At 52.1% G+C, this 13,836-nt stretch overlaps 1 protein-coding gene across 5 annotated transcripts in view; it reads left to right on the top strand.

Moving 5' to 3' along the window:
• The first annotated feature begins 1,619 nt into the window (after positions 1–1,619).
• ABCC8 (ATP binding cassette subfamily C member 8) overlaps positions 1,620–13,836 on the top strand; it is a 70,259-nt gene continuing 58,042 nt past the window's right edge. For 2 of the 5 annotated variants that reach the window (XR_009245312.1, XM_058663287.1), the window contains exons 1-4: positions 1,620–1,860; positions 3,356–3,497; positions 7,610–7,731; positions 12,917–13,083. Coding sequence is in view for 2 of the 5 variants with exons in the window: in XM_058663287.1 (XP_058519270.1) it covers positions 1,713–1,860; positions 3,356–3,497; positions 7,610–7,731; positions 12,917–13,083 (579 nt within the window). In the remaining 3 variants the exon portion in view is untranslated. The remainder of the gene's footprint in view (positions 1,861–3,355; positions 3,498–7,609; positions 7,732–12,916; positions 13,084–13,836) is intronic. The other 3 variants (XR_009245310.1, XR_009245311.1, XM_058663288.1) reach the window with 2 other exon arrangements.

Genomic DNA, 13,836 nt, shown 5'->3' on the forward strand with positions numbered 1-13,836 from the left:
ACATAGGATACCAGTGCCACAAGGTGCAGCTTAACCTGTTATGCCAAGACATCAGCCCCAGTTATCTAATTTTTCTTTATTATTTTTAAAATTAATTTTATTTTTAATAATGATGACATGGTTGATCAGGGTGGGATGAATAGACGTTTAGGGAAAATTGGGTTAAGTCATTGTTTCCAAATTTGCTATTTCTTCTTGTTGTTTCTGAAGGAAGAGGAGAGACAAAGGGGGAAACCACTCCTGACTTTCTGCGCATCCAGTACCCAGTACCTGGGGATGAGGTACCACTGCCTCATATCAACCAGAGTCTCAATGTGGACATATTCCGAGAGTTCTGTCCCAGTGGTTTGGATGGTTCTGGAATGCTGCCGATTTCACCGATCGTAGGATGATGTCACCCTCTCATTGTCCGTTGGCTCCATTCACTGAGATTTTCTGCTGTCATCGTTTTTTTTTGTATGGCACCAAATGAGCTGCCATATTCTCCTTTTACAACGGGGCCTGTGTCCACTGCTCCACCTTTTCCATTAAGTGGGACATGTTCTTGCAGCCGAGTCCAAGAACCTGGGCCAAGCGTCCCAAGCATCGCAGGACCCCCCAACCCTGGAGCTCACAAACCTGGCACTCACCTAGTATGCAGGCCCTGAGATCTGAATCAGGTGACCCAAGCCCTGCTGGATTTTCCCTGCAAGCCATTCACACTTGTTTTGGACCACAGTCTCATAGGAATTGCTCAAGGTGGTATTGCTAGGCATAATAATATCACCCTTGGAACTTCTCTGTAGCCTCAACCCTTGACACGGTCAGTATTCCAGCCCCTAATTTCTGGTAGATCCCTTTCTACAGTGCCTCTTTTTCCAGAGCTCAGAGTTGGCACCCTCTTGCCTGCTAACCCTCTTGCCTGCCAATGGCTGGACAGGGGCAATGTCCAGAAGCAGGAAAGAAGATGGAGCGGCTGGGAGGAGCTTGGACTCAAGCTTATACTGCTTGCCCCACCAGCCGGCAGTGAGACCTTGGGGCAGTCATGTTACCTGCCTGAACTCGGCTTTCCTCACCAGGTAAAAAACAAAAACAAAATACCTTTTAAAAAACAAAACAAAACTGTACTTGGCAGGAGTGCTTCGAAATTCCGGATGTAAAAGGATACTTTGGATACTTTGTCACGCACTTAGGAGCCCACTGCCGCCTGGGACTGCTTTTGAGAATTTCCAACCCCGGTCCTCCGTGTCACCTAAATTTTTCACCACTTTTCTCATCCATCTGTAGTAGAGACTTGCGGGACCCGGAAACCCCACGACATCAAGCATGCCATGCTCCGGCGAGTTCACACTTGTACCTCAAACCTACACTCTCAGGGTCCCTGCGCACTCTCCTCTGGTCAACGGCCACTTCCCCACCCTCCCACCAGACCCAGCATCCCGGTCCCAGTCCTACGTCTGTCACCAGCGCACGCGCGCAGCGGGGCACTCCCGAAGAGACCCCCGCACATCTGCACGCGCGGGCGGCCGCTGGAACGCGGGTCGGGCCCTGCGGGGCTGGTCCGGCTCCGCGCCGCCCCCTGGGCCCCGCAGGTGGCGGGCCGGCGCGGGGAGGGTGCCGGCGGGCGGGGCCCGCGGCGGGGGCGGGGGCCTGGCGGCCGACTCGGGCAGCGGAGCTGCGAGGGACAGCGGCGCGCGAGGCGCACGGAACCAGCCGCAGCCCAGCCCGCCGCCATGCCCCTGGCCTTCTGCGGCAGCGAGAATCATTCCGCTGCCTATCGGGTGGACCAGGGCGTCCTCAACAACGGCTGCTTCGTGGACGCTCTCAACGTGGTGCCGCACGTCTTCCTGCTCTTCATCACCTTCCCCATCCTCTTCATCGGTGGGTGAGCGCGCCGCGGGCTGCCGGCCAGGGAGGGCAGCTGCGAGCCGGGCGGGGGAGGAGGCGGTGCGTGCCGCACCGCTCCGCGGCCCTTCCGGCCCGCCACCGCAACACACCGCCCTACCGGGTCCCCTTGCCTCCAGTCTGCATGTCGGGCCCCCGCACTACCATGCCGGATCATCCTTGCGCTCCCTGTGGTGCCCCTGGAGTGGTTTGGCAACCACAACGGACCTTCCTGACCTAAGTAAGCCATCTCCAAGTTTTGCCTCCACACGACCGTGACCAGGATGGACAAAAGGGAGAGCAAGGTCCCCACACGCGCCAGAGGGTCGGAGGTGGTCGCGCCACACCCTCAGTGGTGGAGCGAGGTCACCCCTCCCCTAGGATACCCTCTCCACCACCCGGGACAGGCTGCGCTCCCGGGCCGGGATGGAGGCCACGCGAATCCTTGCGCTTCCTCTGTATTGGACCGTCCTTCCTCCCCACCCCCTCCCGGCACACCCTGGAGCAAAGGAGGTGGGAGCTGGAGACCTGGAGCCGGTCCATTGTTACCCATCCCGGCGCTCATCTCCCTAGCACACGCAACTTCGCTGCTCTGCCGCGGAGCAACCCTGACTTGTAAACACAGCGCCCCTGGCAGGTCCTCCAGCACCCCTCTTTGAAGCATTCTGCAAAGTTGGGCGACCTTGTGGAGACAATTATGTGGGCTTCTTTGTTCGGGGCTCTTTGGGAAATGCAAGGGGGCTTCCCCAAAACGTGCTCATTCGCTTTAGCAAAGAAAGCAAATTCAGGTGCGGAACTTTGGCATAGCTATTGAGGCGCAGTTTGGGAAGCCCACTTCCATCAATGGAATGCTTGGGTTCAAATTCCTCTTGCAGCTTCCAACTCACGTGCACCTTGGGACACAGTGGTGAGTGACTCAAGTAGTTGGGTCGCTGCCCTGCATGTGGGAAACTTGATTTCATTACTTGCTCCTGGTTGATGCCTGGCCCAGCCCTGGCTGTTGCAAGGTTTTTTTTTTTGTTTTTTTTTTTTTGTTTGTTTTGTTTTGTTTTGTTTTTTTAGGGGAGGGGGCAGTATTCCAATGAATGGGAGCACTCTTCTTCACCTCTAAAAATAAAATAAATAAAAATGTAGAAAAGCAAATCATAAATTTCATGTCAGGCTTTGAGGAGGAAAGATGGTGATCCAAATAAATTTGCAAGAGGCCACTGTAGAATTAGAGTTACTAGTTATTGCCAAGGACGAAAGCAATCTCAATGAAGTTCATATATGTATTAGCAATAGGAGAAAAAAAGGCTAACATTTACCCTATTTTCAGACATTTACTGGATGACTTGTTATATAAGAGGTCAGCACACGGAAGGCCAGCCAACTGTGTCAGCCTTGGGGGTTCTCCAGGACAGGTGTGCACAGGCACAGGCCCCTTGCCTGCTTGGGCACCACCCTCCAGGTGGGCTGTGCATCCCACCTCTTCCACTCCTTCCCGCCACAGGATGGGGCAGTCAGAGCTCTAAGGTGCACATCCACCACAGCACATGGCTTCATTTCCCTGGGCACAACCTGCGCTGGATCCTGACCTTCATGCTGCTTTTCGTCCTGGTGTGTGAGATCGCGGAGGGCATCCTGTCTGATGGGTAAGTCACTCTCTGAGGGTGCCAGAGTGTGTGTCTGCCCTGAGCAACCTCCTGGCAGGTCCAGGACACCTCATCTCATGTGCATTCCAGAAGTCATATCATTTGCTAACAAATCCAGCCATTGCTCAGTGTCTTCTGTGGGGTCAGGCTCTCTGAACTGGGCACTGCCCACAGGGATATCCAGACCCAACTCTGGGACCATGCTGGAGAAGGGGACATGGATTTGCATGTCAAACTGTGTGACAGGATGTGATGAAGCAAAGCTGGTGTATGTTAGTACACCTCTGCCACAAGCTGCTAGCATTTACCTTCTTGAAAAAACCTAACAGATCACTGTTGCCTAAGACCTTTGTTTGGCTCTCCTTTGCTGACCAGGTGCAGTCCCTGGGTCCCTGGGCACCTGCTGATTGCCTGTTTCTCAAAGCTTGTTTCTATCTGCTTGCCTTTCCCCTGGGCCACTCAACACATTCCCTTCCACACCCCTACAGCCACTACCACTCTCATGCACACAAATACACACAGATCTCTGTTATAGCATAGATCTCACTGTGTGTTACCTTCATTTGCAAAACTGTCTCCTGAGTCAGCAAAGCCCATGGGTTAGAATGCAGAAATTGTTCACAGTATAAGGCACATGCCAAAGCTTTGGGAGTACAACTGGAGTCCCTAGAAGAATAGAGGACATGCTGGGAGGAGAGGGAGAAGCTGCCGGGGCCAGCTCTCTGGCTGAGTGAGCCAGGCCTGCAAGTCTGAGGGGGGGTTCTATTGGGCAGAGGAGCTCACACGATGAAAGGTTGGGGGGTAGAAGAATTAAGGTGCCAGACAAGCCGCAGGGACAGCTGGGGAGCAACACAGCCAGGTCAGAACATTAACCATACCAGGGGAGGTCCAGGGACAGAGGCTTGGGAGCCAGGCCATGGCATCTCGTGGAGGGCTTCATACTGCAGACTGAATGTGTATTGAGTCCTGCCATTAGTTTGGAACAGATAACATGACAGTGGTGCAGCCTTGTTAGGTAAGAACATGACAGGTTTCCAGGTGGCTGGAGGCTGGGAAGGCTGAAGGTGGATGCAGTACTTGGAGGGGAATGCAGTCAGATGTGAGCCATGGTGGCTGGGAATGACGTGTCAGCAGAGGGGCAGAGGGGAGAAGGGGTAGCCATCTCCTGCAGGAACAGCAACAAGGCTTAGGTTGGAGTGTCTGAGGTGTGGTCCCTCTGATCTGGAATCTGATTGAGCCCAGATTCTCCTTCTGCTAGCACAGCCAGGTTCCTCCCACTGGCATGCGGGGGGTGGTATCCTTGCACTCCCTCACCCTGCCATCCCACAGTGTCCCCACATCCTGGCTGCAGCGGTGACCCCTGTGATACCCACTGGCTCTGAGGCAGTGGCTCCCTCCAGAGGATCAGGGGCCGGCCCTTGGGCCAGCAGGAAGGCCGTAGGGTATGGACCATCTCTCCAGCTAACGGTGACAAATTGGCCTCCCACCCTATCCTCCAGCACCCTTTCCAAAGCAGCAGAAGTTCAGGGAAGGTGTGTGGTGAATCCTCTGACCAGCAACACTCACAGCCTGTCCTGTGCCCCTATGCTCTCCAGCTCAGCACAGTAGGTCATCAGCCAGGGTGTGGGCATTTGTCACCAGGTCGTCATGAACCCAGACCCAGGCACATGTGGGAGATGAGTGTGGGGAAGAGACAGGCTTTGCCTTGAGGTACTCCAGTGCATCCCATCCTGGGTTTTTTGTCCAGAGAGCCAAGAGAGCAAGTGGGAGTGGGACTGGCTTTGGCAGTGGCCTGCAATTTTGTGTGTGGTGTGGATAAACCTTTGTAGGTGGCTAATTGAGGCATCTTGAACCCATAGGACTTCCTCTTTTTCTTGGAGTGCTATTTTTGTGTGAGATGCTTTGGACTCAGTACAATTAAAAATGTATAGGTTAGTGAGGTAGGTTTAAATGTCACATGTACATGAACAAAAAATGTGCTAGCTTACTTCCTGAACGCCTCCAACAGCCAGGACTAGGACAGGCCAAAGCCAGTTACCCAGAACTAAATCCGGGTCTTCTGCATGTGCGGTAGATCTCCGAGTGCTTGAGTCATTGTCTGCTGCCTCTCGGGGTGCACATTAACAGACAGCTGGACTGGAGGAGGAATACCTGGGCTTCAAACCAGGCACCACAATATAGGTACAGGCATCCCAAGCAAAGACCTATAACAAACACCTACCCCTAATTTCTTACATAATTCAGTGTCTAATATCCAGTAAAGTAGCTAAAACCTATTTTAATAATTCGTACCATGAAATATTTATTCCAGTTATGGTTAATCCTCATATTATAAAATTTTTAACATTTGTACTTCCTTTTGCAAAAAAAGATTTTACTTTAATGTATAATGTAACATTTTAGATGTCATCTTAAAAATATGTGAGAGAGGGACCAACACAGTGGCACAGCAGGGTATCCTCTGGCCTGTGGCACTGGCATCCAAGATGGCTGCTCCGTTCTGATCCAGCTTCCTGCCCATGGCCTAGGAAAACAGTGGAGGATGGCCCAAGTCATTGGGACCCTGCACCGATGTGGGAGACCAGAAGAAGCTCCTGGCTCCCAGCTTCAGGTCAGCATCAGCTCCTGTGATCGCAATAGAGGGAAAATGTTCTCTCCCTACCTCTCCTCTCTCTCTGTAAAATATGCCTTTCAAGTAAGAAAAATAATGAATCTTAAAAAAATGTGAGAGAGGTCACCGTGCTGTGGTGGGTTAAGCCTCTGCCTACAGCACCAGCATTCCATATAGGTGTGGGTTTGAGTCCCACTTCGAAAAGCTTCTCCATTTCAATCCAACTTCCCACAAATGCACCATGGGCCCTAGTGCTTGGGCCCATGTACCCATGTGAAAGACCTCAGTCCCCACCTCCCTTGTTGAAGCCCAACAAGCCTCAAGATCTAGGCTAGCACCACCTCTTCTGTGAAGCTTTCCTGGGTTGCCAAACCAGACTTTGTGTCCACTTTGTATCCTTCCGCTTCCTGTCCACTTCTAGCACCACTTCCCTGGGCTACTGAATTAGACAGTTAGCTCGGGCATCTCTTCCCAGCTGTCAGCTTCCCAAGGACAAGGATCTTGTGTTACGCAAGGTGTAGTACCAGCAAGAGCATCACCAGGATAGAATGCTCTCACAGGGTCCCAACATGGCTAGAACAGTAAGGGCATGTAGGAGAGGATTGCAAGAGTGCCTTGGAGGCTACATGGCCCAGGTTCGAGTGCCAGCCAGGCTGAGCAGTGTGGAGCTTGCAATTTGCAGAGGGAGCTGGGATAGGGCACTGTGGAGCCCATGAGGTCACCGTCCTCTTCAGCCCTGGAGTGTGGAGAACCATAACTCCACTCAGCTCTGCACCCATGCCCAAGTGCTCTCAGCACAAAGGCGTCTATGAGTGAGCATCAGGGTGGGGATGGGCTGTCCATGAACCTCATCCCAAGAGAGAAGATAGAGTGGTGACCTTGGCCATGTTTCTTAGAGTCAATTTGCCTTTGCTTCTTCAGCTGTAAGATGGAGAGATGGAGAGAACCTTGTGGAGTTTATGGAGATCTGAATGAGTTAATGTCCACTGAGTACCTAGGGCAAGGTCTGGCACACGGCAAATGATCCATAAATATTGACTCTAGTCACTGTGTTATTACAACATCTGGGGAGATGTGCTGATGCTGATGGATGCTGTGATTGTTAAATGGGGCTATCGCTGAGTGACATGTGGTGTGCAAGCCCTTGTTCAGGCAGGGATGGGGCCCAGCTGTGTTCTCTTGCCCCAAGAGTAGGTTCCAGTTTTGCAACTACCACCACCAAAGCTTACTCCCCTGTGCTGGGTTCTGCTAGCCAGCGCCAAGAGAGGAAATGGCAGGGTTGAACTGAGTTCTGGAAGCCTTGTCAGCTGGACTCTTGGGCCACTTGGCTAACAGGTGCACTCAGGCTAGGCATAGCTGTTGATTTCTGGCAGGGAGCTGTGGATTTGTTCTTGAAGCCCTGCTATGTGCTGGGCTCTCAGGTCAAGGCATGTGCTGCTATGTTGGGGTACTTAACATATCCACATTCTCTCTTTTTCTCTCACTGCCTTCCCCAAATCAGGGTGACTGAATCCCGCCATCTCCACCTATACATGCCAGCTGGGATGGCGTTCATGGCTGCTGTCACCTCTGTGATCTACTATCACAACATCGAGACCTCCAACTTCCCCAAGCTGCTGATCGGTAAGCCAGGGGGAGGAGGAGGAGGGAGGAAGGAGACGCCTTCATTGACTCTTTGAGACAGTGCCTACTGGGCGCTGCCTGTGTGCCGACACTGTCCTAGGTGCTAGAGATTCAGAAGCAAAGGAGAGAGATCTCTGTGGAGCTTGCTGTTGGGTGATGCAGACAGGCAAGCAGACATGTGAGTGTAGTGGTGGTGATGGTGGTGCTGTGAAGAGAATCAAGCTGAGAAAGGATGAACGAGAGTGAAGGTGATGCTGCTACACAGGGAAGGAAGGAGAGGTCTTTGATAAAAGCGAGTCACAAAGATTGGGTTAATGAGTCTTTTATTTAAGAAGGATTGACTAGCAAAGGCCTCATTTTAGGAGAACACTGGTGAGAGAAGCAAGTGGGCAAAGCCAAGTCAGCAAGGGTAAGTGGTAGGGGCTGAAGTCAGAGGCCAAGGGAAAGGCAAGGGAGACTGCCAGACTTTGATCTGAGCACCTGGGTGAATGGTGGTACTAGCACCTGGCATGGCAGAGGAACAGGAGTTGGTGTGGAAGTGGGTGTTTGGGTCCTGTTGAGTTCGAAATGGCACCAAGATGGCCACCTCAAGTGCTAAAGGGACAGTTAGATGAGGGAATTGGGCACTCATGAAGAGGTTAGGGCAGGGGATAAACATTTGAGCAGCCGTGGACATACAGATGAAACAGAGTCCATGGAAGCTGCATATGATGAAATAATTGAGCATCCTGTATTTTTCCATGAAATGGTTTTTTAAAGATTCATTTACTTGAAAGTCTGAATGATGGAGGACAGAGAGAGCGAGAAACTGAGATTCTGTCTAACAGTTCACACCCATCGCAAATGGCCACAATGACCAAGGTAGGCCAAGCTGAAGTCAGAAGCCTGGAATTCTATCCAGGTCTCTCACATGGGTGGCAGGAACTTAAGTCCTTAAGCTGTCTTCTTTGCTTTCCCAGGCCCTTTAGCAGGGAGCCGAACTAGAAATAGAGCAGCTGGAACTTGAACCAGTGCTCACCAGGTGATGCCAGCATTGCCACAGTGCCGGCCCCTCCTTGAGCTGTTTAAAGTCCACTGATAATGCTAGAGCTTGGGCATGGTCCCCTGGAGGGAGAAGAGCAAGCTTCCAGAATCAGAGCCCAAGGTTTCCCTGTTGACCTTGACTGGCTCAGCACACAGGTCTTCACATGTTAACCTCACTTAATTCTCACAACTACACAACTAATACTATGTATCCTCCCTCCCCATGTGCAATGCAGGATTCAAGGAAGTTGAAACCCACAGACACTCAAGAGTGTTTGTCACAGGCCAGGTTTTGTCCAGAGCACTGGGCATGTATCAACTTACCTGAGCCTTTTCAACCTCGCTCTAACTATACCTGTTAGTTTGGCTTTACAAATCAGTCAGAAAACTAAGGCTCAGGACTCAATGACTTACAATTGGCTTCTGAGTTCAACTGGCCCAGGGACAGAGTCTAGAGTCTCCTGATTGCTTCCAAGGCTGCATGTCTATGGGGGAGGGATATTCTTGGACCCTGTCCTTGGGGCAGAGGTGTCCATCTTTGGGTGGTACTTATGTTTGGGCTCTGTGCGCATGGGAAGGCCGGGCTGTACCTCTGACAGGTAACCATGTGGTCAGACTGAGAGTGGGAGGCACAGCAGATAATAGGCACCCAGGATTTGGAAGGCTCTGTGTTGAGCCAGTGCCACTGCGGCCGCTCCTGAACTTCATACAGACCTGCCTTCCGTTGTGAGGTATGGTCTATGCTCCATCTGGATTATCCAGCGGGCCTCAATGTGAGTGGGTTTGGGCCCCAGGGGCAGCAGATGCACAGGACAGCTGCTAATTACAGCCTCATTTCCATCCACCCCCACACAGGAAACATGGCACTGGCATCTGACTTCATTTCCTCTTCTAGAGAGTGAATTACCACCCACGGAGACATTGGTTGGAGTTGTGTTCCCCAGAGAGAAGGCTCCCTCCACACAGCCAGAAAGTCTGGGACAGGGATAAGTAGAGGGACTGTACCCTAGGGGCTAAAGGCATGAAGGGCATTAGGGAGGTGGTCAGTGCCCTCCGGAGCCTGATGGCACAGGTCTGGTGCCCACAGAAAGGCAAACTGCAATGCAGAGTGCATGGCCCACAAAAGACCCACAATCCTAGGGCCCTGGGCAGAGTCCCAGAAAAGTTCTATCAGAAATGCATGCTGCAACTGAGAACTGCAGGTGGGGACTGACTGAGAGGAGGGAGAGGAATGCTTCAGGCAAGGGGAGCGTGGTGTTCAAAGGCTTGGGGACAAAGCACACTGAGCAATCCTGAAGCAAGGGATGACTGGAGTGTCGAGAGCAGAAGGGAAGCTAGACTTCGAAGGCTGAGCTTCAGGGAGGCCTATACTGGGCAGGGTCTCAAGGGCCACATCACGGACATTGGTCTTTAAAATCACAGGTAATGGGAGCCCATGAGGAATTGACTTGGCAACTTTGTATGGACTCTGTGTTTGTATGTGTGGTAGCATGTACATAACACACAATTTACCATTTGACCATTCTTTTTTTTTCCAAGATTTTATTTATTTGTTAGAAAGGCAGAGAGTGAGCGAGCAAGAGAGAGAGATCCATCTTCTATCCACTGGTTCCCTCTGCAAATAACCACAAAAGTCAGGACTAGGCTACTCTGAAACTGAACGAGGAATTTCTTCTGGATCTTCCATGTGGATGCAAGGACCCAAGAATTTGGACCATCCTCCACTACTTTCTTAGATGCATTAGCAGGGAGCTGGTTCAGAAATGGAGCAGCTGGGACTTGAACCACCACCCACATGGGATGCCAGTGTTATAGGTGGCGGCTTTACTTGCTACACCACAGTGCTGGCCCCACAGCTTCTTTACCCATGTGTCAGCAGTGGACATTTGAGCTACTCCCACTTTGGGGTGGTTGTGTCTAGTACTGCTGGGAACACAATGCATTGAGAGGTTATAAACATGATCGTGAGGTCAGACTGGAGCAAGGCAAGAGGGGGCACGGGGAACCCCTGATCAGGCTCTGGAGTGCAGCAGTGCAGGCATCCTGGCCAGGGCTCTGGTGTGTGGCCACACTGGAGGGACGCTGGTGGGCTCTAGGGTGGGAAAGAACTGGGAATACTGCAGGGGGAGAAGACAGCATCTTCTCTCTGTGAATTCTGACCCCAGCACTCCCTCCCAGCAGCCCTGTGATTGCCGACTCCTTGTTTGTTTCTGTGCAAGACAGCAAGTTTCTGTGGGTTTCCACTTCTCCAGACAGGCAGCCATTACAACCCCTGCCCAAGTCATGAGGTTGTAGTGAAGATATACTTAGGGCCACCCTTGGGGGTGGCAAGGGCATGGCCAGAATGAGATGTATTGTTGTGTTGCAGCCCTGCAAGGCTGCCCTCCCCAAGGTTGCAGAGATTCTAGTGCCTGGGCTAGTCTCCCCGGGAGAGTGTATACATGGGGATTCAGGGGTTGGGGGAGTGGTCCCTGGCTGCTCCATGAGGCCAGATACAGCTGGGGCCGTCACCCCAATCTTGACAACTGGGGCCAAAAAGTAGACCCTCTATCCCTCAGTCATGGTGACCTCCTCGGACTAGGGCTGGATGGCACCGACTCCCCCACCCCTGTCCCCAGCAAAGTGTGCTCCTCCCTGAGCATATGATGGGGCCCAACCTCTCCATCTGCTTTCCAGCCCTGAGCTAGACCAATGGACCCCAGCTTTTGTTCCCCAGGAGGCAGCCTGGCATCGTGACCTGGTCCACCTTGGAGTGGAGGGAAGGATGAAGGGCTCCTTCTCTTACTGTGGCCCTCCAAGGAGGTGCTGTGGGAGGTGGGGAATATGAGGCCCATCGCAGCTGCCCACAGCTCTCAGAATGAGGAGGCATCAGGCAGACTGCGCCCCAAGGGAGTGGCTTCACTTGCCACTACTGGTTTGCTGGGGCACACTGATGGGGCTTATCATGGAAGGCGGGGTGTGGGAGAAGGTGGGACTTCCAGATAGAATCTACTTTGAGTTTCTGATGTTTATGCTCAGTCTGCCGTCTAGACATGAAAATGATATCAGATATCCAAAGGGCATCTGCTGGGTGTCTGACCCACTGGACCAAAGCTTTCTGTGCATTGTTCACAACATTTGAGCCTGTGTTTTCATGATGCCCATTTAATGCATGAGGAAGCTAAGGTCTAGCTGGCTCAGGTGCTGTGTTATAGGAGCTGAGCCTGGACGTATCTGGCTACAGTTCCCTCCCTAACCACCATCCAACACTGCCTCACAGGGCAGTGACTCACTTTTTCCATACCGCACTCCCCGCTAAATCTCTTAGGCCTCTGGAAACACCATCCTGCTGGGGTGGGACAGGGCTCTGCATCCTCTTGCTTGTCAGGAGCTGGCAGAGAGCCTGGGCAGGTCACACCCTCTCTCTGAGCCAGAGTTGTCTATGTGTAAAACGAATGGCTGGATAGGTAGGCATTTAAGATCTCTCCGGTTGGAGACCAATTTGGAGACAAGGATGTCAGTATAAGTGGCATTTATCCATAGGCTCTGGCCTTGGCTCACCCAGCTCTGCCATTCACAGCTTCTTCAGTTGGATCAGTTACATCACCTCAGCCTTTGTCTGATGGCAGCAATACCTCCCTCGTGAGACTATTGTAAGGAACCCATAAGATAATGTGTTTAAAGTACTTACTGGCACGGTGCTCAATCCAAGAGATATTTGTCCTATGTTTCTCATTACAATGAAGGGACATTTCTCTGGCCAGTCTGAGGCATTGACTGCATGTTCTGGAACTTGCCTGTCAAGAACATGGGCCCTGGGGCTTATTCCTGTTAAATTCTGTTTACAAAATAGATATTGAGTAGCATTTGGCTCAGGTCCATGATCTTCCCACCCTTGATTAGTCTGCACTGCAGATCTTTCTAGAACCCTCTAGAAAGGAGAAATTGTTGCCAAGTCACCTGCAGTTTAGGTGGGATGTTTTAGTGTATGTGCATCAGTAAACAGGGATGAGCTCTGATAGAGCCACCCATGAATGGCCCCTTACACAGAAATGTCCCTCCACGCCACCACCACATCCCTGCCTCCCTGCCACAGTTCTCTCTCCTCTCCCATGCACCTGTATCCACTGCGCATACCCGCATGAGCATGCACACACACCTCCCTCCTGTCTCTTCTCTGCAGCCCTGCTTATTTACTGGACCTTGGCCTTCATCACCAAGACCATCAAGTTTGTCAAGTTCTATGAACACGCCATCAGCTTCTCGCAGCTGCGTTTCTGCCTCACCGGGCTGCTGGTGATCCTCTATGGCATGCTGCTTCTCGTGGAGATCAACGTCATCAGGGTGAGGGTAAGCAAATGTCTGGCTACACACGTGTCAGGGCAGGCCTGGGGGTGGGAGGTCCGATCCCCCGATAGACCCATGTGTGCAGGCCTCCCCACCCAGCTGTCCAACTAGGCCCAGGCAGGTGCCAGCTCGTCCTGCCTTCCCCCAAAGGGAAGTTGAGGCTGGTGGTTAAAGTCTCAGCAGAGAGGTTCCATCAGGGCCTGTTGCCTTGTGCTCCTCCTCCTGGAGGGGCTGGAGAGGATGCAAGGTGCCAGCGGAGCGGGGCAGGGGTCACTCACAGAGAGAGAACAAATTCCTTGAGGGACTGGCTTCTCCTGGTCTCACTATGGAGGTTAGAGGAACTTACGGCTGTTGAATGCACGCATGTGATCCCATACCACACAAATGAGTAAACGTAACTAAATACGTCTTCCACTGTTTCATTTCCCCCCCCCCCTTTTTTGGGAAAAGGATTTATTCTATTAACTTCAAAGGCAGAGTTACTCAATGGGATAGGGAGAGAGAGAAAGAGAGAGAGCTTTCATTTGCTGGCTCACTCCTCAAAAGATTGCAAAGACCAGAGCTAGACCAAGACAAAGCCAGGAGCCTGAAACTCCATCTAAGTCTCCCATGTAGGTGCAGGTGCTCAAGCACTTGAGTCATCTTCTGCTGCTCCCCCAAGCCATTAGCAGAGAGCTGGATCAGAAGTGGAGCAGTCAGGAATTGATTTGGTACCCACAAGGGATGCTAGTGTTACAGGAAACAGCTTTACCTACT

Source organism: Ochotona princeps, chromosome 4 (assembly GCF_030435755.1).
Source record: "Ochotona princeps isolate mOchPri1 chromosome 4, mOchPri1.hap1, whole genome shotgun sequence".
Classification (NCBI taxonomy): domain Eukaryota; kingdom Metazoa; phylum Chordata; class Mammalia; order Lagomorpha; family Ochotonidae; genus Ochotona; species Ochotona princeps.